Source organism: Natator depressus, chromosome 2 (genome assembly GCF_965152275.1).
Source record: "Natator depressus isolate rNatDep1 chromosome 2, rNatDep2.hap1, whole genome shotgun sequence".
Lineage (NCBI taxonomy): Eukaryota > Metazoa > Chordata > Testudines > Cheloniidae > Natator > Natator depressus.
This window is the reverse complement of record NC_134235.1, coordinates 73,055,605-73,079,137: the sequence shown is the minus strand read 5'-3', so window position 1 is coordinate 73,079,137 and position 23,533 is coordinate 73,055,605. Positions and strand designations below refer to the sequence as shown.

General features: G+C 46.7%; 1 protein-coding gene and 1 long non-coding RNA gene across 7 annotated transcripts in view; one reads left to right on the top strand and one right to left on the bottom strand.

The window, feature by feature from the left end:
• Positions 1-1,376: 1,376 nt before the first annotated feature.
• Positions 1,377-23,252, bottom strand: LOC141982395 (uncharacterized). Of its 2 annotated transcripts, XR_012638058.1 has the most exons (4): positions 22,918-23,252; positions 16,812-16,935; positions 7,656-7,848; positions 1,377-3,260 (listed from the first exon to the last, which is right to left on the bottom strand). It is a non-coding gene; the product is annotated as an uncharacterized LOC141982395 (long non-coding RNA). The 2 variants fall into 2 exon arrangements; XR_012638057.1 differs by lacking the exon at positions 16,812-16,935 and having other exon boundaries at positions 1,378-3,260; positions 22,918-23,251.
• The window catches only part of DTNA (dystrobrevin alpha), a 297,368-nt gene continuing 296,959 nt past the window's right edge, over positions 23,125-23,533 (top strand). For 3 of the 5 annotated variants that reach the window (XM_074944418.1, XM_074944417.1, XM_074944420.1), the window contains exon 1: positions 23,126-23,450. In XM_074944418.1, the coding sequence (XP_074800519.1) occupies positions 23,203-23,450 (248 nt within the window). In that variant the 5' untranslated portion in view covers positions 23,126-23,202. Of the gene's footprint in view, positions 23,451-23,533 lie in introns of all 5 variants that reach the window. The other 2 variants (XM_074944419.1, XM_074944416.1) reach the window with 1 other exon arrangement.

Sequence of the window (23,533 nt, the reverse complement as noted above, 5' to 3'; positions counted from 1 at the left end):
TGCTATGAGCATTAAATATATTGCAAAAACAAGCGTTTCTAACATTTCATTTCATATATTTAATTTGATCCAGATTTGGGTTTAGACCAATTCAGTCAACAGATATTGACAGAAACAAGCCTTGAATATATTACTGCTTTGTTAATTTATTTAGCACCTCAGGGTATATCTACACTGCACACTAAGCCCAGGGCTGTGTGACCCTTTCCTACAGACTTGATGTTTCCAAGCCTGTGCTTGAGCGACCACACTGCACTGGACATGCAGGCCTCACAACCGTGCTGGGGCATCCATACTGCACTACGCAAACCCAGGTCAGAACTTCAGCTTCTGTGGGAGTATTCTATCGTATCCCAGGGTTTCTAGCACCTGTGCCAGCTGAAGCCACTCTAGGGCTTGTTTCATAGTGCGTTGTGGGAGAACTTATCTGTCCCTCCTGTGGGAGGTGACCAGAAGTGCTTTGGGTGGTTTTAGCCGGGAACACATCCAGCCGAGTTATGTGACCCCGCATGCTCCCAGCAGCTGGAGCCATCAACACAGCTTCTGCCCCGTGGAAGAACTTCTCCACCTCATGCTCTCAGTCCTATTTTGGGAAACAAAGCGAGATGCTCCTGGACATTTTGGCAGCTGTTTGTGAACTGTCGAAGGCATCTCTGGAAAGAGCATACTCTGACACAGCTGATGCTGCTCATGCCTGTTGTCTTAGCTGCAGATTCCTCCCAGGTAGACTGGTGCTTCTGGAGCAAGGCCATAAGCACAGACTGGGAGGATCCATTGTCATGCAGACCTGGGATGACTAACAGTGGATCCAGAACTTTCACAGGAAGAAGCGGATGTTCCTGGAGGTTTGTGACTAGCCTGTCTCCACCCTCCAGTACAAGGACACCCACATGAGGGAGACCATGCTGGTCCAGAAGCAGATTGCTATAGTTATCTGGAAGCTGACTACCCTAGACAGTTACAGGTCCATGGCTAACCAGTTTGTAGTTCCCAAATCCAATGTGGGAGGTGTTGGGGCAGAGATTTGCAAGCAATCAGGACTGTGATGTACCCAAAGTGTTAAAAATGTTCCTGAAATTACTGGTGGCTTTGAGATAATGGCCTTTCTAAACTGCACCAGGAAATCACATGGAAATCACATGCCTATAGTTTGCCCTCTGCAAGGAGCACATAAACTGCAAAGAGTACTGCTCCATTGGTGTGCAGGCCCTGCTCAACCACAGGGACAGATTCGTGGTCACTAACCTGGGATGCACTGGCAGGGTGCATAATGCCAGGGTGTTCTTGAGATCGGGACTTTGCCTTCATGGACAAGCTGGGAGATTATTCCCATTGAATGACATTGTTATAAAAGGAGTCATTGTCCCCACTGTTATTCTAGGTAACCCTGATTACCCCCTGCTGCCACTTCTTATGAAAACATACTCTGAGGATGGGGTGGATGTGCATATGGCAGACTGAAATCCCATTGGCTCTGCCTTCAGAACAATTTGGATGCCAGTGTTAATGTAGTCCACATTATTGGGCCTGCTGTCTCCACCGACCATGCGCAGAACACTGGGGGAACTGACTGGTGCTGTAACCATGTGCACAATGGAAATCAGGGAATGAAACAATATTTGAGATTGTGCTGTGTATGGGTATGGGGCAGCTGCGGAAAGAATTTTGTAAATGTGTTGGTATCATGAATTCCATAAACACGTGGATAACATCTTCATAAATCTGATCACTACTGGCCATAAACTCAGTTTATGGATTATGATGATGACAGTGTATACATTTTTATTACGAAAAATATTGAGAAGGGCATGTGATGACATTCTTTACAGTTGGTGCCACTTTTAACATTACAAATAATAAAACTTGCTGTTATAGCCTTGTGTAAAATCAACCCTGTATTTTATATCGGTATTTACTTACCAGCATAAGAACTCAAAGCACAGACCAGTTTCCATCAAAACAGAGCTTAATAAACAAACTCAGTACCAAAATAATGAAAGGTTCAGGTTGCCAAATAACATGTCCAGCTATTCCTGGGAGTCCCCTCTGTTCCCCTTGGCCTTCCTTGTGTGTTTTGTATGTGCAGGTATGATAAGGAGTGTTCCCCATACTCTCCCTGAAGGGGTTAATGTAGGCCAGAGGGGCCAGTTAACCTATAAGGTTGCAAGAAAGCAGGGGGATAGGTAGGCTGACAGGAAAGCCTTAATGATGGAGCCCAGCTGGAGAAAACAGGCAGGACTTCTATAAAGCCAGGGAGCTGTTGGCAGAAAGGGAATGCGGGGAAGTGGTGTGTAGTCAGTGCCTGGGGGAAGGGAGGTGTGTTTGGGGATATGGAATTTAGTCTGCAGTTTGGGCTGGCAAACCCAGAGAGTGGGGGAGCCAGAAGGTGTAGGAAAGATTCAGGGAAAAGGCAACAAGGCTGAGGATGGTGCAGACCATGGTTGCTGATTAGAGGGTCCCTGAGCTGGAAACTGGAGTGGAGACAGGGCCTAGATTCCCCTAACAGCCACTGGGGAAGTGGCACTGTCAGGACAGTGAATGAGAAGGCTCCCTGAGACCATTTGTAAGGGAAGACTTTGATACCCCCGTAGGGCAGGACCATAGTGACCTGGCCAGAGGGCCAAGCCACAAAGACAGAGCACCCTGAGTCACAGAGAGTGGGAGAGAGACGGCAGGTCGTGCAGCAAGCAACGAAAGGGGGCACTGGACCCAGAAAGGGCTGATCCCCTGTGTGGCAAGGAGGAGGCTCCCCTAGCAATGAGTGGACCCACTGAACAGGCCACAGCTGGACTGGGTCAATGAGTGCAGAGGGTACCTTTTTTTTAATTCCACGTACTAGTAATCTTTGCCTGTGACATAGTCCAGCCATCCTCTGAATTGACAAAAGCCTGCATAATCTGCAGCACATGATAGCATGGAAGGTACTCAGGGCATTGGGCGGGAGCAGGAGCTGAAGGTTGCCCTAGAGCCCACAGTCCGGTAACCCTGAGCACAGGTAATAGCTCAAACAGCTTTCTACTGCACTCTGTTTCCTCCCCCATGTGGCAGTCATGCTCCATGAATCCATCTACCAATATCTCCTCACACTGTGCAGCCTCTCTCGCCGCCCTTCTTGCATCATTGTCCTTTCGTCCATTTGGCCCTTCTGGAACGCTTATTTGCCAATTCATTTTATCTCGCAACTCTCCCATCAGCTAACCTTGGACTCTTTCTCTTTGCTTGCAGTAGGTGGGTCTACTCCCCCAGGCTGTCTGTTTGCCCTATGGAGGTGGAAGGGCATTGAAATGAGAGACAGAGCACATTATTGTCAGACCATGGATTAAAAAAAAACAAGTTACATGTCCCACTTTCTAAAAAGGGTTGCTTTAATTCAAGGTAAAAAAAACGAAGAAACTTTTTAATCCATTGGCTGTATTTTAGTCACACAAGACACTGGCCACTTCAGCCATCTTATGGAGTAGCACTGAAAATCATCACCCATCATGGTAAGGCATGCCTTAAAACTCAGCTGAAATGATTTTTGTATCCTCTTCATTTTTTCCTGAAGGAGGTAGGTGGAACTTGAGGTAACCAGGATCTGAATGAATTCTTCCCTGACAGCTAGCTGGGTGGGAGGGGGAGACTTTAGGTGTGTTCATGCAAATACAGTTTGCTCCTGCTCTGCTTAGATATCCAGCAGATAGAGCTGTGTTTTGCTTAAAGTGATCAACTCTGGCTGGTGTTGGGTTACAAATCACTTTAGTACTGAGTGCAGGGGTAGTGAAATGCTGTTATCAACGTGTTGTCGTTATGGTGTGAATGGAGAGGAGCAGAACTGTGCTTAACCTCTCCCAAATGAGGGGGTCACCCTCAGCTGAAAGTACCTCATTAAGCCAGGGGCTCAAATGCAACAGCTCTGGAAAAGCAAGAGGGGGTAGGGACATATGTCCTAGCTAGGTGGTATACTCTCCCTCAAGGGTCCTCCCTGGACTTGTTTAACCTGTTCTTTCATCCCCCTTCCTCCCTCAAAGAAAAAGCTAAATAGGCTTCATTAGAGGCCTCTTTGTTATGTTAAATGCTCAATCAGAGCTAAAATCAGTTGTGGTAGGACTGGGTTTCTGCCCTGCCTGCAAAGAGCTGAAAATTACAAAGAGACTGATGTGAAGAGATCACAACAGAGAAGCAGGTGGCATCAGAAGGTGACTGACAGCAAACTGGAGAGGTGCAGCTTGAGAGGCATGGTGAAAAAAGTGAGAGGTGGCCACCAAGAGCAGCTGGCAGAGAGGGGCAGTGCAGGCAAGCAGCCACCAGGGCAGCTGGCAGAGAGGGGGTGGCAAGCAAGTGCCAGAGAAGCAGAGCAAGTAAGGTGCCTCTTTACCTCCCCCTGCCCAGGGGTGCTGGGAAGGTGAACTCTGCAGATGCACCTGTGAACTCTGGGTCTGCACTGACCAAGGACAGCAACTGTGAGTGGGGTGCAGAGAAGGGTTGGGGATATAAAAGGGACTTTTGGATTGCTGGATTTAAGAACCTGAGGGGAAAAGGACACTCCCCAACTTACTTGGGGGTAGGTCTTTCGTTTATGAACCCTGTTCGCAGTGTTTTCCCAAATTAACACAAAGTTACTTCCCTCCTTTTATTAAAGTTTCTTTTCTACACGCAGACTCTGTGCTTGCGAGTGGGGAAGTACTGCCTCTCAGAGGCACCCGCGGTGGTGTAATTTTTCCAGGTTACTGGATGGGAGCTCAAGCCAGTTCTGTGTTGTATCAATGGAAAGGAACCCCTAGATATTGAACCCGGCCCTGGTTGCTGCTGGCTCCAGCTGGCAGAAAGGTTACATTATGAGTAAGGCTAAGATTTTGTCATGGTTATTTTTAGTAAAAGTCACAGACCAGTCACGGGCAACAAATAAAAATTCACAGAAGCAGTGACCTGTCTGTGACTTTTGCTGCTGTGGTTCCATGGTTTCCCTCACCAGCACAGTGGCTGGGAACTGTGGGGTTCCCTCTCCGCCCACAGCAGCTGAGAGCTGCAGGGTGACCATATTTCCCAAAGAGAAAATGGGACACCCCCAGCCGCTCACCTGAGGCATCGCCCTGTCTCTCCCCCCACACCAGGCTGTTGCTCGTCGCTGGAATCCTGAGGAGCGACCCCTCAGGCAGGGCCGTCCTTAGGATTTATGGGGCCCTACACAGTATTATTAAACTGGTGCCCCTATGCCTGACAGCAGCCTGAGCTCGCAGCCCAGTGGTGGGGGGAGGGAAGAGGCAGTAAAGGATAACAAGACGCCCGGCCCGCATCATGCTGGTGGGGAGTCACAGTTCCCCACAGAGACCCCCGTACCCTCTCCCTCACGCAGAATGGACATGCAGAAGGTACCTAATTAAACTTGGGAATAAAAAAGTCAGTCACAGGTTTTTTGTTATGCCCTGAAGTTTGCCAGACATTTACTTGCAAAAACTTTGTAGTAAGGGTGAGTCAGCTGTCTTGCTAAACACAACATTAAATATTATGGAATACATGATGCAGCTTTTCTCTGTTTTACATTTTCTTAATCAGTATTTCTAAGCTGATTTTTATATTTTAAATGTACTCTTAAACCTTCATAAAGTAATCATTCCAGATTACTACATATTTAACTCACTGAAACAAAGACATTATTTTAAATTAGTCACAGAGGTTTAGTGTGTTTATAACAATGTTCATTGCTTTAACACGGCTGCTACTCTGAAACCTAATTGACTGTGTGTGATCTCCATAACAATAGACATGTTTATGAAATTTCATCAACTTTAAAAAATGTTTCTAAAGATTTTAGGCATAACAAAGGATTTTATATCTTACTAAGGTACTGATTTTGCTGGAGGGTTCTCTTAAAACTAGTTCATCAGATAGTCAGAACTAAAGAAAGGGAAACGCTTTGTCCAGCTATCTGGAAGGAAAGGGGTATTGGCCCTTTAAAGGCTCTGTTCAATGGGGGAGGGAGACAGGGATGGACAGAAAGGACAGGAAGACTTTGGAAGTAAATTTGTTTGTTTTTGTTTTTTTACTATAGTAATTAAAATGTGTATTTTAGATAAGGGTGGTCTTTTGAAAGATTTTATTTAAAAAACTATATGTCTGAAGATCCAAGCACTTAAGGCTAAAGATGATTGTGCATCTAAAAATCTATGCAAGGATTTTTTAGAGATGTGATTTTATAATCTTCAACACACTAACTAAATATTTTTAAAGCAAATTGTAAACTAAGGTCCTGTAGACTGCCATGTTCTGAGCAAATATTACAGTAATGCACAACTGTTTTTTTTGTCAGTAAATTCAGAAACTGACAGTATATACCTGAGGGTTGGCAAATGCCTGTTAAATGGCTTCATTACCCCTTGAATGGCTCTTTAACAGTTTCAGTGTTGTGCTAATAGGTCTGGCAGGCCGGAGGCTTTTTCACTTTTAACTACTAGATCCCCTCCTGAGGAAGACTTGCCAGGCTGCAGCAGCCAGCTGTGGGAGCCTGCAGGAAGGGTCAGAACAGGGATAGGAAAGCCAGGAGGGTGGACACTAAGACCCAGCAGTGCCCCAAATTTTCAAGGGCCCTACGCAGCTGCACATGCCTAAGGACGGGCCTGCCCTCAGGAGTCTGTCACCTGTCCCTGGAACATTGCAGGGGGTTGCCTGTTGCTAGAACCCTGCCAGGACCCCGCTGGCTGCCAGCTCCAGAATCCTGCAGCCCCTGGGGCTGAAGCAGAGAATGTACCAGAGGTCTCTGGAAGTCATGGATTCTGTGATATAAATGTAACCTTACTTATGAGTGGTCTAGTTATTAGCTATGGTTCTTCCATCTTGACAGGCAGGGCAAGCTTTGGAGAACATTGATATTCTGGAGGTTCCTGAATGGAAGCATAAACTTCTGTTCCAGGCCAGCAAAGGACAGACATCTGTGTATGCTAAGAAGATGTTTAGCTGTCTAGTGACAGCATATCTCAGAATGGAGGGGGCTCATAAGTTAGAGGCAGCCCTAATAAATATGCCCTGCCTCAGAACGTAACCAACCATCTGGAGTTCCTGCTCCAGGAGATGTTCACTTTCATCACCAGCCTTCAATGGATGAAAAATTCATTGTAAAAGCAACAAAATGCTGATTAGCACAGATATGCAATACAGCCTCCTTCCAAGCACCTGCGTCCATGCACAAACTCAACTTATTGCCAGCCCTGGGGTATTTTAACACAGACTGCCACCCTCCAATGTAATTGGGACTCTTTAAAGCCAGTGATGGACCAAACACACACACTCTGGTCTTATTTGGACTCATACCAGCCAGATTTTATTGGGACTCAGTTTACAGGTGGTCCAGGACAGTGCAGGCGAGGCAGATTTACAAGGTGTGCTGTATTAGACGGGAGGGGTCTGTACGGCTAATTGTGACACCACAACCCAAACTCATATCCGTGAGTAACTTATAAAAATGTAATAACTGCGTGTTTAACTTTCTTCTTCATTCCCCGGTGTCCATTTTGAATCTCATGTGGTGCAGGTGGGGGCACTAGGGAAATGCCATAGGTTCTGCCATGGACAGAGGCACATCAAAAACCCTGCTCATATTAATAACTTTATAGGCCCATCTGCCAGAAATCCCCCCCAACCATATATTAATAACAACAAACATGGTGGCAGAAACTCACCAGGCACCTGTGCTTGCGCTGATGCTGGTTCTGCAGCAGGCTGCTCCCCAAGGCCATTCCCAAACAGCTCCTTTGATTACAAACCTAAAATGTGCTATAGCTGCTCCAGCAGCATAGCCTCTTTGGGTACTGGCCTCAGCCCCAGGGCCACTTCTTGGCCTTCACCTGGTGGCTCGCTCTCCTTGGGTGGTGCCTGTAACAGGGGGTGGGAGTTATAAGGTTACTATCCCCGTGCAGTAGATTGTCTTGCATCAGTCTGGGATCAGTGCTTGCTACCATTCTCAATACCCAGTCAAATTCCTTGTAAAAGAGGCAGGAAGACTGGGAGTTCCCAGAGGTGCCGCTAGCATCCTAAAACTTCGTAGTACTTGATTTGCAGCAGCTTGTTTCACTCTCTGCATTTTTCTGCTGTCTGGTCGATCCCCAGCACTGCCAACCACTCAGATATAGTTATGTAAAGATGATGATGATTTCTTGTGCTATTGCTGAAGTCGAACGTCTTGCTCACCTCACACCAGAAGTTAACCAGAATCCGGCAGTGTTCCTCTGGCCAGCTAGCACTTGATGCAGAACTTCTTAGAACTAGCTAGGCTAAGGCAAATGAGGGTTGACTGTGTTCCCAGTTGACCACGCCACATGGAAATGAAGGTTTGAATGCTGAGCAGCTGCATTTAAACCAGGAGGTTGTTTTTACTTTCCAGGAAATGAGTGGGAAGTTTTGGGATTGAAAGACTGGGAAGCACAGTCCTAGGAGATTGTAACATAGTGTTAATGGACTCAAGACCTGAGTCTGGCGACCTGACTTGAGTCCACATGGCAAAATGCCTGAACTTTGTCACACATGACAGTGAGACTCTGATTCTGACCCACCTCCCTTGCAGTTGACTTGAGTCAGAGAGGTTTCTGGCAGAGTCTGATTGATTTCTGTGTGGGCTTAAACCGGAGTCAGAGTCCAAGTTTAGTGTGCTGTGTAGAGAGACAAATCCTTACCTGCTAGTAAGAAGAAAAGGAACCTGTAACAGAGTACACTAACTGAAGTGCAACCTCTTCATGGCTGGGTCTGGGGATCAGTTATCATCTGGTCTAGAGCCCTCTTTTGTCACTCGCTCATCCTGTGGCCCCTTCTCACTCTCCAGGACTCAAGGTGCTCTCTCTTCATGACTCAGCCTTCCAACCAGGTTACTATACAGTCTGTTCCCTGCACCCCCTCCCTTCCAGGGTGTCAAAGCCCAGCTAGGTAAACTGTCCATATGCCATCTCAGGCAGTCCTCCGTACCAATTCTAAGTCCATGCTACTTTCCTAGTGGCTGGTAGGGGAACCTGGGGCTACCTGCTACTCAAGGTTCTAGCCCATAAACCCTATAATCAGCAGCCAAGGTCTCCACAGTCTCCACCCTCGATGCTCTTTTCCTGGGCTTTTTCCCACTTTACCTTCCACAGGCTTTCTTCCCCACAGTATCTCTGGGTAAAACGTTCCTGCAGGGCTAGGATCTCAGGGCTTTTACCCTCTGGATTTCCTCCTACCCACCTTTCTGTGTATGGAGATTGACTGCAGACTCTCTCTCTACAGTCCCCTTCTGCTACAAACTTCTTGGCTTTGTACTTGTTCAGCCTGCTCAGACCCAGCTGGACTTCATCATCAATAAGCCTTTTTCAATCCCTGGCTCTCCCCAATGTCCAGCCTGTGTGGTTAACAGGTCCCTTCTGAGCCAGCTTGGCCCTCTTCAGGGCTGGGTGTGGGTGAACGTCCCATCACAGAATCTGATACTGAAAATTCTTACTGACAGGCTTATGCTAGTGACCCCAATGAGTAAGGACTACTAATAGCGATGGAGGTTTACAGGCTTGAACCCAGAAGAGAAGAGAAAAGAAATGACAATATCTCATGACCGGTACTGGTAAGTCAATTTATTAACTTTCCACTATTGTCCTCAGCTATGTTGTCAACACTGCCTCAAAAGTTAGCTGACTAGAATTGACTAAAAATTTCAACTTTTTAATTTTAAAAATAAAACATTACTAATGAGTCCCTAAAGTTCAGACAGGATTTACTGTTATATACATTTACCTTCATTTTCCCTTATCAAATGTTGCCTTCTATTTACCTGGCTGGCTCACCTGTGGCATGCAAAATAGCAAGGTTCTAATGAAAGGCTACATACAGCCCCATATTGTTACTATTGATTATTTCAGTGCTTAAATTGTAAACTGGGGAAGGGACTGTGTCTTTTTAGACATCAATCTGTTTTCTCACAGCCACTTGCAACTCTGTGCTTCCAGCTTTGTGCTCTAAGCTTCTAATTGCAAGGGTTAATATTTATTTTTTTCTACAAAACATTTTGAGTGTCCTTTATCCTCCCCTGAGAGTCTTTATTCTCTCTGGCACCATGGTAGAACTGGTGTGGCACAGGAGTGAGCCTTTTATAACTGAACTTGGGGTAGTCACACAACTACAACATTAAACAGAAGACAGGGTGTCTCTTGGTTTCTCCACCTCCAAGAAATATTTAAGAACTCACACAGTTTTTAAACATTTTAAAAACTTTTCTTGGAACAGAATAGGCAATACTTAGAGCAGCTGCTTGATATTTCCTAAGTAGGCAACTGTAGCCTCACACTGCAAACAAATAAGTAAATGTCCATTGCAATGTGTTTTTGATGCCCTCTGCCCTCTCTGGAGGCTGCCATAATCTTCTGCATAAATCTCATACAGCTGCTGCAAAGCCATTAGTTTGGTAAGACTATTTAAAGTTCCTATTCTAACTCCCACAGCTCGGAGAAAGCCTTAGATCACACCGGTTACTGATGCAATCTGCACATATTAACCCAGCCAGACCTTTTCATTTTTGGGAGAGAAAAATAAAATCAATGGAAAGATTATAAAAGATGTACTTGTTTTCTTGCTAACATATTATCAAACAAATTCTTTAATATCCACATACTAACCAATTCTTAATGTTAAATACTATAAACACTTAGATGGTAAATTCCCGGGGACAGGGGTTGTGCCTCATCCTGTAGTCTTCAGAGTAACAGCCGTGTTAGTCTGTATTCGCAAAAAGAAAAGGAGTACTTGTGGCGCCTTAGAGACTAACCAATTTATTTGAGCATAAGCTTTCGTGAGCTACAGCTCACTTCATCGGATGCATACTGTGGAAAGTACAGATCTTTTTATACACACAAACCATGAAAAAATGGGTGTTTACCACTACAAAAGGTTTTTGTACTGTAGTCTGTACTGAGAAAAACAAACTATTGGCAAACTAAAAATAATATAGCTACTTTAACTGCTAATACGTAACAAAGTCTTAAGCCTTGTCTACACTTGCAAGTTTCTGTACAGTCAAGGTGTGCACGCTGCCAAGCCACTTAGTGTGGAGAAACTGCGCAGCTGCAGCACTATAAAAAAAAAACTACCCCGACGAGAGGCCTACAGCTTTCTGCACTGGGGGTACAGCGCCGTGGTGCCAGTGTAGACACCTTGGTCGATTACAGCACTGCAATTGGCCTCCGGGAGGTGTCCCACAATGCCTGTTTTCGTCTCTCTGGTCATTGGTTTGAACTCTACTGCCCTGCCCTCAGGTGACCATCCGTTATCCCCACCCTGTAAATTCCTTGGGAATTTTGAAAATCCCCTTACTGTTTGCTTGGTGATGCGTGCAATGGTCTCAGCGCATCTTTCCAGGTGGCCATGCCTGCTCCACGCAGCAGGCGATCCCCCGCTTGAAGCAATGCCGAGCTGCTGGACCTCATCAGCATTTGGGGAGAGGAGGCTGTCCAGTCCCAGCTGCGCTCCAGCTGTAGGAATTATGATACCTATGGACAGATTTCATGATGCATGACAGAAAGGGGCCATGACCGGGACACACTACAGTGCAGGGTCAAAGTGAAGGAGCTGTGGAAGGCCTACCACAAGGCACGGGAGGCAAACTGCCACTACGGTGCTGCGCCCACAAGCTGCTGGCTCTACAAAGAGCTGGATGCGATTCTCGGTGGCGACCCCACCTCCACTGTGAAGGCCACTGTGGATACTTCAGTGGCTGACGTGCCAGTGGAGTGGATGGAGCCAGGAGGAAATCTTGGATGAGGATGTGGAGGGGCAGGCGGACCCAAAGGCAGAGGATGACTCTGAGGTCAGAGATGCAAGCAGCCAGGAGCTCTTCTCTACTCTGGAGAAGGCTAGCCAGTCACAGCTGTCGGAGCTTGGCAAAGTGCAAACAGGAGAGGAGGTCCCTGGTAAGTGGATTTGATTTGTTGAATCACTGAAGCGAGTTGTTGGGGGCAGGAGGGTTGCAGACTGCAGGCTTGTGTCTGTATGATGTGTATACCACCACATGCCTAGTCTGAGTGGTGGAACAGGTTGTTGTCTGTCTGCCTCAGAGACCTCCAGGAAACTCTCTTGGAGATACTGGGCAATCCACTGCCGCAGGTTCTTTGGCAGAGCTGCTTTGTTTCTTGCTTCATTAACGTTAACTTTCCTGCACCACTCTGCTGTCAGTGGGGGTAGGGACCATTGCTGCACACAGGCGAGTCGCAGAAGGGCCAGGGCGGAAGCCACAGTCTTGGAAAAGACCCTCCCTTGATTCCCTGCTCACCCTCAGCAGCGAGATATCTTCCATAATGAACACAGCCTGTGGAAAACGTGGAGACAGGAATGATTATAAGCCCCCACCCCTCCCCCAGTGCTGGCTCTCCTCAAGAGTCAGATGGCCAGTGTACCGTAGGGTCTGGGAACAATGATTTACCCTGCCCCTGTGGCTACTCACCATTTTGAGGGTTTTGTGGCTCATGTGTGCTTGCCTGAGGTCAGTCAGTTAGTGACAGGTATGTGAATAGTGGCTGTGTTTTAAATCATTGGTCTGTGTGTTATATTTTGGCTTCACAGATATGACCTTGACAGCCCAGCCTCCCTCTTTGTTATCAGCAGCTGAATGGCTGCGCAGAATTAGGAAGCAGCCACGAAGAACTGAAGAGGACTTTGTCTGTGATGTCATCACTCCGTGGCCAAAAAACAAGAATTGAAGGAGTGGCAGGACAGCGAGAAGACGAACCGAAAGGAGAACGCAACGTGCCAGAACAAAGCCACGGAGCGGCTCTTAAACGTTATGGAGCGCCAGGCAGAAATCCTCCAGGCGCTACTAGCATTGCAAACCGAGCAGCTCAACACCCGTCCTCCCTTGCAGCCGCTGTCGCAAAACTCTTTCCCATGAGCCCCCCAGACACTGCCAACACAGTCTTATCATCAACCTCCTGGCTCCAGTCTGAACCCACTGCATTCCATTTCTGCCCTGTCACAGTCCAGCCCTGTGGACTCCCAGTACCTACTGCACTCATCACCCGTCCCTCTGCAGTGTAGCCCTGCTGAAGTACAGTAACTGCTGCACTGTACTCCAAAGGAGAAGGCTGGATAGGCTACCTGGCTATACACAAATCTTTAACGGTCCCAGGACCCCACCTCCTCCTGGCACCCTCCCCTCCCCCATCCCCCTCAGTGCTGAAGTGTTTTTTTTGTTTGTCTCTCTCCTCTGTTGTTGTTTTTTAATAAAAGAATTGTGTTGGTTTGAAAGCAATCTTTATTCCACTAATTCAAAGTAAATGGAGCCCTGCAAAGCAATAGGCAATTTTCTTACACCTTCATAGTGCACCATCTGCACCAATCACAATCACCTCCTAGCATTACAAGCACTGCACTACCGAGCATCACAACAAATATTAGTGGCCTTCATCTTCAGATTGCTGCCTCAAAACATCCCTGATCCTTATGGCCCTGTGATGTGCCCCTCTAATAGCCCTGGTCTCTGGCTGTTCAAATTCAGCCTCCAGGCACTGAGCCTCAGTGATCCATCCCTGAGTGAAGCTTTCACCCTTCCCTTCACAAATATTATGGATTGTACAGTATGCGGCTATAAGCATAGGAATATTATCAGCCAGATCCAGCCTCCCATATAGATGGTGCCAGTGGGCCATTAAACGGCCAAAAGCACACTCAACAGTAATTCTGCCTGTTGTTGAACCGCTCCTTGCTGTTGTCAAGGTGCCCCGTGTATGGCTTCATAAGCCACAGTATTAAGGGGTAGATAAAGTCTCCCAGGATCACAATGGGCATTGCAACTTTCCCTATGGTGATTTTCTGGTCCGGGAAGAAAGTCCCTGCTTGCAGCTTCTAGAACAGGCCAGTGTTCCGAAAGATGCGTGCATCAGGCACCTTTCTGGATGAGCCTGCGTGAAACGCCCACGGTAATCCACAAGCTCCTGGAGAACCATTGAGAAATACCCCTTGCGATTAATGTACTTGGTGGCTAGGTGGTCTGGTGCCAGAATTGGAATATGCGTGCCATCTATCACCCCTCTGCAGTTAGGGAAGCCCATCTGTGCAAAGCCATCTACAATGCCATGTACATTGCCCAGAGTCACAGTCTTTCGGAGCAGGATGCAATTAATGGCCCTGCACATTTCTGTCAACACGAGTCTAATAGTCGACTTTTCCACTCCAAACTGGTTGGCGATCGATCGGTAGCAGTCTGGAGTAGCCAGTTCCACAGTGCAATCGCCACACGCTTCTCTGATGGCAGGGCAGCTCTTATTCTCGTGTCCTGGCACCGCAGGGCTGAGGTGAGCTCATCACACAGTCCCATGAATGTGGCTTTCCTCATCCAAAAGTTCTGCAGCCACTGCTCGTCATCCCAGACGTGCATCACAGTGTGATCCCACCACTCAGCGCTTGTTTCCCGAGCCTAAAATCAGCGTTCCACTGTGGTCAGCACCTCTGTGAATGCCACAAGCAATCTCGTGTCATAGCTACTATGCGTGGCGAGATCAACGTTGCGCTCCTCTTGCCTTTGTAGTTTAAGGAATAACTCCACTGCCACTTGTGACATGTTAGTCAGAGCGAGCAGCATTTTGGTCAACAGTGTGGGATCCATTCCTGCAGACCAAAAAGGCAGAGCAGAGCATGCAGTATACAAACCGTTGAAGGATGGTGCCAAATGCAGACAGAAGCACAGGGATTGCGGGGATGCGAAGCAATGCATCACGGGGTATTGGGACAGGAGCCAGGATGCCCCACAACCTCTTCTGCCTTCCCACAACTCTTAGCGGCAGAAGAGGAAGAGATGCTCTGTGGGATGGCTGCCCAGAGTGCACCGCTCCAAATACCACTGCAAGTGCCACAAGTGTGAACATGCTATTGCACAGGCAGCTGTCAGTGTGAACACACAACAGTGGTTTCCCTTCAGTGCTCTCTGAACGGTGCTGTAACTCCGCCAGTGTAGACATATCTTTAGTTAAAGAAAGGAGTAATAAACACATATTTCAATCGAACAAACTCTGTTTACAGCTTGGTTTCACAGACTGTTGATCTTATAAATTGGGGCCTACCTGTCACAGTGATAGGAGAACTAGGGATATTTTAGATGCATTAACTCCAACTCCAGTTAAAACATGAAAACCAAAATATCCAAATGTGGTTCACTAAGTAACGCACCTAACTTCACATCTAGGCACCTATGTAAAATGGCTTGATTTTTAGAGGTGTTGAGAACTTGCAGCTCTCATTCACTTTTGGGGGTGTTGCGAATGCCCAGAACTTCCAAAACTCAGGCCACTTTTACACAGTTTCCTAAGGATGGAGTTAGGTGCTTTAGGCAACACTATGTGAAAAATTTGACCTTACATTACACCCACAGCAGGTGGGAGAAATAATGGCGCATCCGACACAGAAGATGTACTACATGCAGTGGGAGAGGGAGTCGGAGGACACTTCCAGCAGGGAGGATGACACACGCAGTCTGAGGGTGGAAAATAAGTAACTTCTGGAACAGAGGGGAGGGTGACTGGGTGGGTGTAAAATACGGACAGCTCCAGCACAGAATATGTCAGATGCTCAGCGTGGGAGAAATGAGGCCATCTCCAGCACAGAGGCTTTTGCAGAGACTGAGAACCTGATCCTCAGCTGCTGTCTATTGGTGTGTGTGTGTGAGAGAAATCAGGGCACCTCCAGCAAAGAGGCTGCAGATAGCACACACAGTAAGTGGATGGGGGGGAAATGAAATCCTGGTCGGTGGACCCTTAACTCAGAGGGAATCCCCTCCACTGTGCTGCAGCTGCCAACATATGCTGTGCTTAAGAGAGACCCAAAATGGGGGCAATGCTCAGAAAAACAAAATCTCTCCTTCGAAGCCTGGCAGAGGCTGCAAAGCCTTTGTGCAGGTGGCTGGGGCTGAGCTGGCTCAGGCTTACCCCTGCTTAGCACATAGTGGCACTGTGAACTGGGAAGGTGCCTGGGACCCTCCATTAACACAGCACACACAGCTGATCCAGGAGATGGAAGGAGGACAGCAGCAGGAGTGAAAGAAGGATGGAGGAGGCAATGCAAAGCAATGTACAATAATTGGCAAAGTCAGCAGGAAACCGTCAACCCACCTTTTGCACCTGCCTCCAAACGTGCCTGTTAGCCATCTTAGCTTCTGGCAATGAAATCTATGGGTTGCAAGTTCTGAGGGCTATAGGACATCCTGAAATCTATGGGCTGTAAATTGTGAAGGCTGACATACCCTTCGGACAATGCCTACGCTTCAGTTTGCTCCCTTGAGCCCTGTTTTACAGCTGTCTGATTCCAGTTTTATGCTAGTGTATTTTCACTTAAATAATTGTTTTCCACTGAAATCTATGTAATTTACCTATGTAAAATTGGAGTAAAGCAGTGGTGAACCAGGCTCTTGGTCCATAAGTAGGTACACATAGTGATGTACAATGGTGTACAATTTGTTCACCACTCAGGAAATACCCACACATCTGTTTTCAACTCTGTTCCACAGCAAGGCACTTTCTGAGCTGTATCAATCTAATATTCTTCCTAAATGCGATCCTTCATTTGATGTAAACTTTTTCTGGCTTTGCATGCACACTTCAAACTGAAAACAATCACTCTGGGCCAGACTGAAATACCCATTCTCAAAGGGAGTAATACTTTACTCCACAAGTAGTGTCATTGATTTCAGTGAGACTACAGCTGGAGTCATGTGTTATCTGTGTCAAGGCTGATTCCCCACTCTGGCCCTTTGAGTGCAGGAGGTGGGGGCCCGCAAGGATTCTAAAAAATAATACTGGCCACTCCAGGCATGTATTAAACTCCCAAGGTTACAAGTTTTTTCTGACCTTGGATGGGTAGATGCTGCTACCACCCAAGTGCAAAAACCCCTTTGAGGACCCAGGAAGGACACTTGGGAATTCCTTCCTGTGGGGTACCTTCAAGCCCTTTCACCTCCCCTCCGGGGAAGAGCTGAAAAAGAAAACAAAGGAAATCAGCTGTTGCCACCAGCTAATTAAACAAGATGTGCAGAAACCTCTTAGGGACACACAAATACAATCCTGTTCTTAAAAAAGATAAATTTTAGTAACAACAAAAAAAAAGAAAATACATCCTCTAACTTAGGCTTTTTGCTAGATTTGAAAAAAAAAACAATTACAAGGATTAAGCATCAAGATAGCTTCTTGAGGTCCATCTTAAAGGTTACAAGCAAAACAAAAGCACCTAGGATTAGCACAGAGGAGTCCCCAAGCCATAAAGAAATAAGAGAGAAATCTAATTGCATCTTCCTAGACATTTCCTGATCTACTTACATATCTGGGGTTTCAAATGAGTAATTTCTAGGTATGACCTGGTGATTTTTCATACCTGGCCCAAAGCTTTTACAGCATAGTTCCAGCCCTGTCTCTCTCGCCAGAAGAATAACACAGACAGCAAAGGGGAAGTTTTTCCCCAATTTTAAAAAGTTCTAGCCTTCCCATTGGCTCTTTTGGTCAGGTGCCCACTCCCTTCCTTTTACCTATGGACTTTTTAACCCTTTACAGGTAAAGCAAGTATAGAACAGCTACTAACAGGGGTTTTATAGCTAACTGGCTGGCTAGGTGTCCATAAAAGGGAGCTCCCCCCCATTCATTTATCAAAATCTGTTTTTCAGTTTTCAGAATGGAGAGAGGTAAATAGTGGTGTCCCCTGGGAATTTGTACTGGGACCAGTACTGCTCAACATATTCATAAATGATCTGGAAAAAGGGGTAAACAGTGAGGTGATACAAAATTACTCAAGACAGTGAAGTCCACAGCAGACTGCGAAGAGTTACAAAAGGATCTCACAAAACTGGGTGGCTGGGCAACAAAATGGCAGATGAAATTCAATGGTCATAAATGCAAAGTAATGCACATTGGAAAACATAATCCCAACTATAATACAAAATGATGAGATCCAAATTGGCTGTTACCACTCAAGAAAGAGATCTTGGAGTCACTGTGGATAATATTTTGAAAACATCCACTTAATAGGTACCAGCAGTTTAAAAAAAAGGGGGAGGGGCGGGAGAGGGAACTGAAAGTTAGGAATCATAAGGAACGGGATAGATAAGAAGATAGAAAACATCGTAATACCACTATATAAATCCAGTATGGTATGCCCATACCTTGAATACTATGTGCAGTTCTAGTCACCCCATCTCAAAAAAGATATATTAGAATTGGAAAAGATACAGAGAAGGGCAACAAAAATGACTAGGGGTATGGAACCACTTCCATGTGAGGAGAGATTAAAAAGACTGGGACTTTTCAGCTTGGGAAAAGAGACGACTAAGAGGGGTATTATAGAAGTCTTTAAAATCGTGAATGGTGTGAAGAAAGTGAATAAGGAAGTGTTATTTTCTTCTTCACATTACACAAGAACCGGGGTCACCCAATGAAATGAATAGGCAGCAGATTTAAAACAAACAAAAGAAAATACTTCTTGTAGCGGGGCAGATACCCTGCTCCTGGGAGAAAAAGGTAGGCTGATTGGGAAAGTGGCCACAGAGATGGGCCTAACTACCTGGGAGCACAGGGTGATGGAAGCAGAACAGTGCTGGGGGAGGGTGAGCAGAGCTGGGGAGCTCCAGCCTGGCAACTCCCCAGGCTGAGGCCTTGGTAAAGGCCTAGGGAGGTATCAGGGCTGCAGGGAAAGGCAGCTGGTCCAGCCCTCTTGCCAGTGATGAGTGGCCATTACAAACTGCATTTTTACCCCAGTGAAAGAGGGCTAGATGACAACTGGCAGTAGCCACAAAGGCAAGGTGGGCCTAGAGGGTTTGGGGTTCCTCTGGGAGGGGAGACCCAGAGTGTGGGGGTACTGCTGGGGCAAAACCCCAAGGTAAAGGGCACCGGGATCCGAGACAGACATGGGGCCCTGAGGCAGGCGAGACACTGGCCAGCAGAGGGTGCTCTGAGGCTGGAAAAGAGCTAGTGCCCAGATGACCAGCAGGAGGTGCTGTGCCGGTGAGTGTTGATCTGCTACACTTCTTCATTCAACGTGCAGTCAACCTGCAGAACTTGTTGCCAGGGGATGTTGTGAAGGCCAAAACTATAATAGTGTTCAAAACAGAACTAGATAAATTCATGGAGGATAGGTCCTTCATGGCTAGGATAGGTCCTTCAATATTAGCAATGTGATATTTTCTGCCTTATTATCTATCCTTATGGCTTTTTTGACTGCTGCTGCATATTGAGGGGATGTTTTCAGAGCACTATCCACAATGACTCCAAGATCTTTCTTGAGTGGTAACTGCTAATTTAGACCCTATCATTTTATATGTATAGTTGGGATTGTATTTTCCAATGTGCATTACTTTGCATTTATCAACACTGAATTTCATCTGCCTTTTTGTTGCCCACTCACCCAGTTTTGAGAGATCTTTTTGTAGTTCTTCACAGTCTGCCTGGAATTTAACTATCTTGAGTAGTTTTGTATCATCTGCAAATTTTGCCACCTCAGTGTTTACTCCTTTTTCCAGATCATTTATGAATAAGTTGAATAGGACTGGGCCCAGTACAGTCTCCTGGGGGACACCACTATTTACCTCTCTCCATTCTGAAAACTGACCATTTATTCCTACCCTTTGTTTCCTATCTTTTAACCAGTTACCAATCCATAAGAGGACCTTCCCTCTTATCCCATGACAGCTTACTTTGCTTAAGAGCCTTTCATGAGGGACCTTGTCAAAGGCTTTCTGAAAATCTAAGTACACTATATCCACTGGATTCCCCTTGTCTACATGCTTGTTGACTCCCTCAGAGAATGCTAGCAGATTGGTGAGGCATGATTTCCCTTTACAAAAACCATGTTGACTCTTCCCCAACAAATTATGTTCATCTGTGCCTGACAACTTTGTTCTTGACTATAGTTTCAACCAGTTTGCTTGGTACTGAAGTCAGGCTTACCGGCCTGTAATTGCCAGGATCACCTCTGGAGCCCTTTTTCAAAAAATTAGCATCACATTAGCTATCCTCTTATCATTTGGTACAGATGCTGATTTAAATGATAGGTTACAGACTACAGTTAGTAGTCTTGCAATTTCATGTTTGAGTTCCTTCAGAACTCTTGAGTAACTATCATCTGGTCCTGGTGACTTATTACTGTTTAGTTTATCAATTTGTTCCAAAACCACCTCTAATGACACCTCAATCTGGGACAGGTCCTCAGATTTGTCCCCTAAAAAGAATGGCTCGGGGAATCACGGCCGAGGATGTGAGGGAGAAGACCGATGCAAAGAATTTATTTAGTTTCTTTGCAATGGCCTTATCGTCCTTCAGTACTCCTTTAGCAGCTTGATCATCCAGTGGCCCCACTGGTTGTTTAGCAGGCTCCCTGCTTCGGATATCCCCCCCATGCCCTCTAGGCTCTGCCAAAGAAGAGCATAACACCAGGCTATCCTCTGTGGTATCTGCCATGCCTGTATCACATCCTTTTACCATTCTCACCTATGCACCTTCTTTCATTGTGTCTCCTATTGCCTTGGACTCCTCTCTTGATTATGAACCCGATTCTCATTTACACAAAGGATTTATTCACAGGGTGTGGTTTTTGTAGATTAAGATAACTGTTTCAAAACAATTGCATTCACACAGCTGGGTTTTACCCACTTCCCTCTGAATCAGTGCATACAAACAGCACTGACATATTTAGAAATAAGTGCTCAGCATTCTGGGCAAGTATCCCATTGTACTTTGTCCAACTGCTGGGATCTATGAATTGTGGAACACTAGCATAGTGTAAAAGGGCCCTTAAATTGAGTGAAAATTGGTGTAGAGGGTTCTAAGGGTAAATGAGAATCAGGCCCTCAATCGCTAATGCCTCCCCTCTCTTCTGTTTTACATGCTTTCCCTAAAATTGCTCTTTTTAAGGTAGAGCATCATATAGACTATTCATATATTCACATATATAACACCCGAAAATACCTCACAACCCATATTTTGGCCTGCAGCATAATCACACTTCCCCTCAACCAGCTGTCATTGTGCTTGTGCTTGTCATTGTGTTGTCATTGTGCTTGTATTAATTAAGCCCCCAATCCTACAACAAGGTACGCTTAGCACAGGCCTTTCTGCCTACAAAGAATCCCCCTGAAGTTGTGTGAGGAGTAATGACTGGCAGCATCAGTCTCTCAAGTGTTCTTTGTGCTGACATAAGCAGTGGAGCTAAAGAATTACACACGTCAGTTAACAATTTTCATGTGTAGCCCAAAGCAGATGGGAAAATCTGCAAAAGCAGAACAGAAACAATCACTTTCAAATATTATTGTTTGAAACATTGCACGTATTAGATCTGTCATAAAGATAGCTGCTTCTAATTTTCAGGTAATGTGTGATAGAGGAAGGAGATGAGCACTTTAGAACCCGATCCTGCCAAGTGCTGAGCCTTGAGCACCTTGCAGTATTAAACCCCCACACTGAATGGGTTCCGAACAGTTGGCCAAGCCATGTTTGGGGAGCATGGGAATCACATTATTTTGATACTAGGGCCAACATTTTCAAACCTGAATGCCTAATGTTAATTCTCCTAAAATCATATTTAGGCTTCTAAGTGTAAGTGTCATGATTTTCAGAAGTGCTGCAGTCAATGGAAGCTGTGACTGGTTCATCAACATCGGGCTACTTATAGTGTACCAGAGGCTGCAATCCTACACTTAAACACATGCTCACCTTTCCTCATATGAGCAGTCCCACTGACTTAAAGGGAACTGCTCATATGAATAAAGCTAAGCACACACATGACTCCCTACAGGAGCAGGGTCTAAATCTGTATGTAGGTTCATGCGTTTAAAGTTGGGAAATAGGACAATGTGGTTCTATACATACCGTAATTCAATGTACTAAGGCTTAAATCTGCTCTTCCCACTATAGCTCAAATAAGAGGGCTATAGGAGGACTGAGCGTGGAGGTGAAAAATGTGATTCAAAATACATTAGCACTTAGGAAAGAAAATACATTAAATCTTCAAGGTTCTAGTGCTATAAGTGGCTTCCCTCTCATAGAAAAAATTCTGTTCAGGAAGGGTTGTAATATTTTTTGTTAACTAATGTTGTGAAAATAGCTTATCTGTCAATTTAAACAGACACAGATATTACACATCACCAGAACAGGTTTATAAATTTTTGCAAAATAATTAGGTGGAATTGACAAAGTACTTCATTAGCAAAACAATTACTAACATTTATACAAGGTGGCACATTTTCTGACATTAGTAGAACCATTACTAATTAGGGAGACCACATGCAAATTAGAAAACAAATATTAAAACAGCCAAACATTTGAATTAATATGTGACCTGGAAGTCACTAAAAAGTGAACCTCTTTCTTCTATAGCTTTACTGATTCCGTTGTACAATGCAGGTTCTAAGGCCCTTGGAACAAAGCCCGCCCCTCCTGGGAGGTAACGTTCAAGGGGAAACAGGGTGACGTCACTGCCCAGCTAACAATGGATCAGAAGACGGGACGAACTCCGGTTCCAGCACAAGGGATATTTCCTACGTGATGCGCTGTGACTTTGTATGTCACTCCGCATTTGGGTTCGGATACTGACAATCCAACCCCCCCCCCACCCCCAGTATGTGCAGCCCCCTCCTGATCTGCTGCTCCTCCATCAAGCCCCCCACGCTCGGCCTCTGCCTCTCTACCCGCGCACCCACCCCCAAGCTGCGCCCCCCTCACCACCCCCCCACAAGCTGCGCCCCCCTCACCACCCGCCCCCCCCCCGACATCCGCAGCTGATCAACCCCTCTGCCCACCGGCCCCGAGCTGCGACCCTGCCAATGCGCCCCACTGACCCGCTGCTCCCCCGATCTGCTCCTGCGTCCCCCGCGGCTCCTAAATCCTCCGCACCTGAGCGCCCATCCCCCGACCGCTTGGCCCCCGATTTGCTCCCCCCCACCCCCAGATCTGCTGCGCTCCCTGCCCCCAGTCCCACCTGCTCCTCCATCCCCCAACACGTCCTCCCTCCGGCCCCTTGCTCCGCTCCGCTCCCCGCGCGGCTCCGGCAGGGCCCAGGTGCGTTCGGGGAAGGGCAGCGAGACTCCTCCAGGCGCAGGGCCGGGGCCGCGCAGCGGCTTCCCCGTGGCCTCCCGGGCCCACTAGGCATGTGCAGAGGTTGCGCACACGCCCATGATGAGGGCGAGCGCGGGGGCCGGAGCATGTGCAGAAGCGCGATGGGTACCGTCTGAGGCAGGGCAGCTTCTGCTCTGACACCTGCAGCATGTGCCAGGAGCTGCAGCCGCATCAGCAGCCTGCGCGCGGTGCAGCCTCTCGGCTGGCAGCGGGAAGCGGCGGCAGCAGCTCCCTCTCTCTGCCTCTCGCCTGCTTTGCACTCTATTTCAGTGGGTGCATGGTGACCTTACAGAGTGTGCATTACCTCACAGGTAAATATCAGCTGATCCGCTGTGACAGCAGCAGCAGCAGCAGCAGGAGCAGGAGCAAGCATCAGCCCACAGAGCCTTTCTGGAGGTAACAATTCATTCATTCCTTCACTCATCTTGTCCCTCACCTCTCCTTTCCCTCCCCCCCTTTTCCCAGGCAAAAGCCAAAAG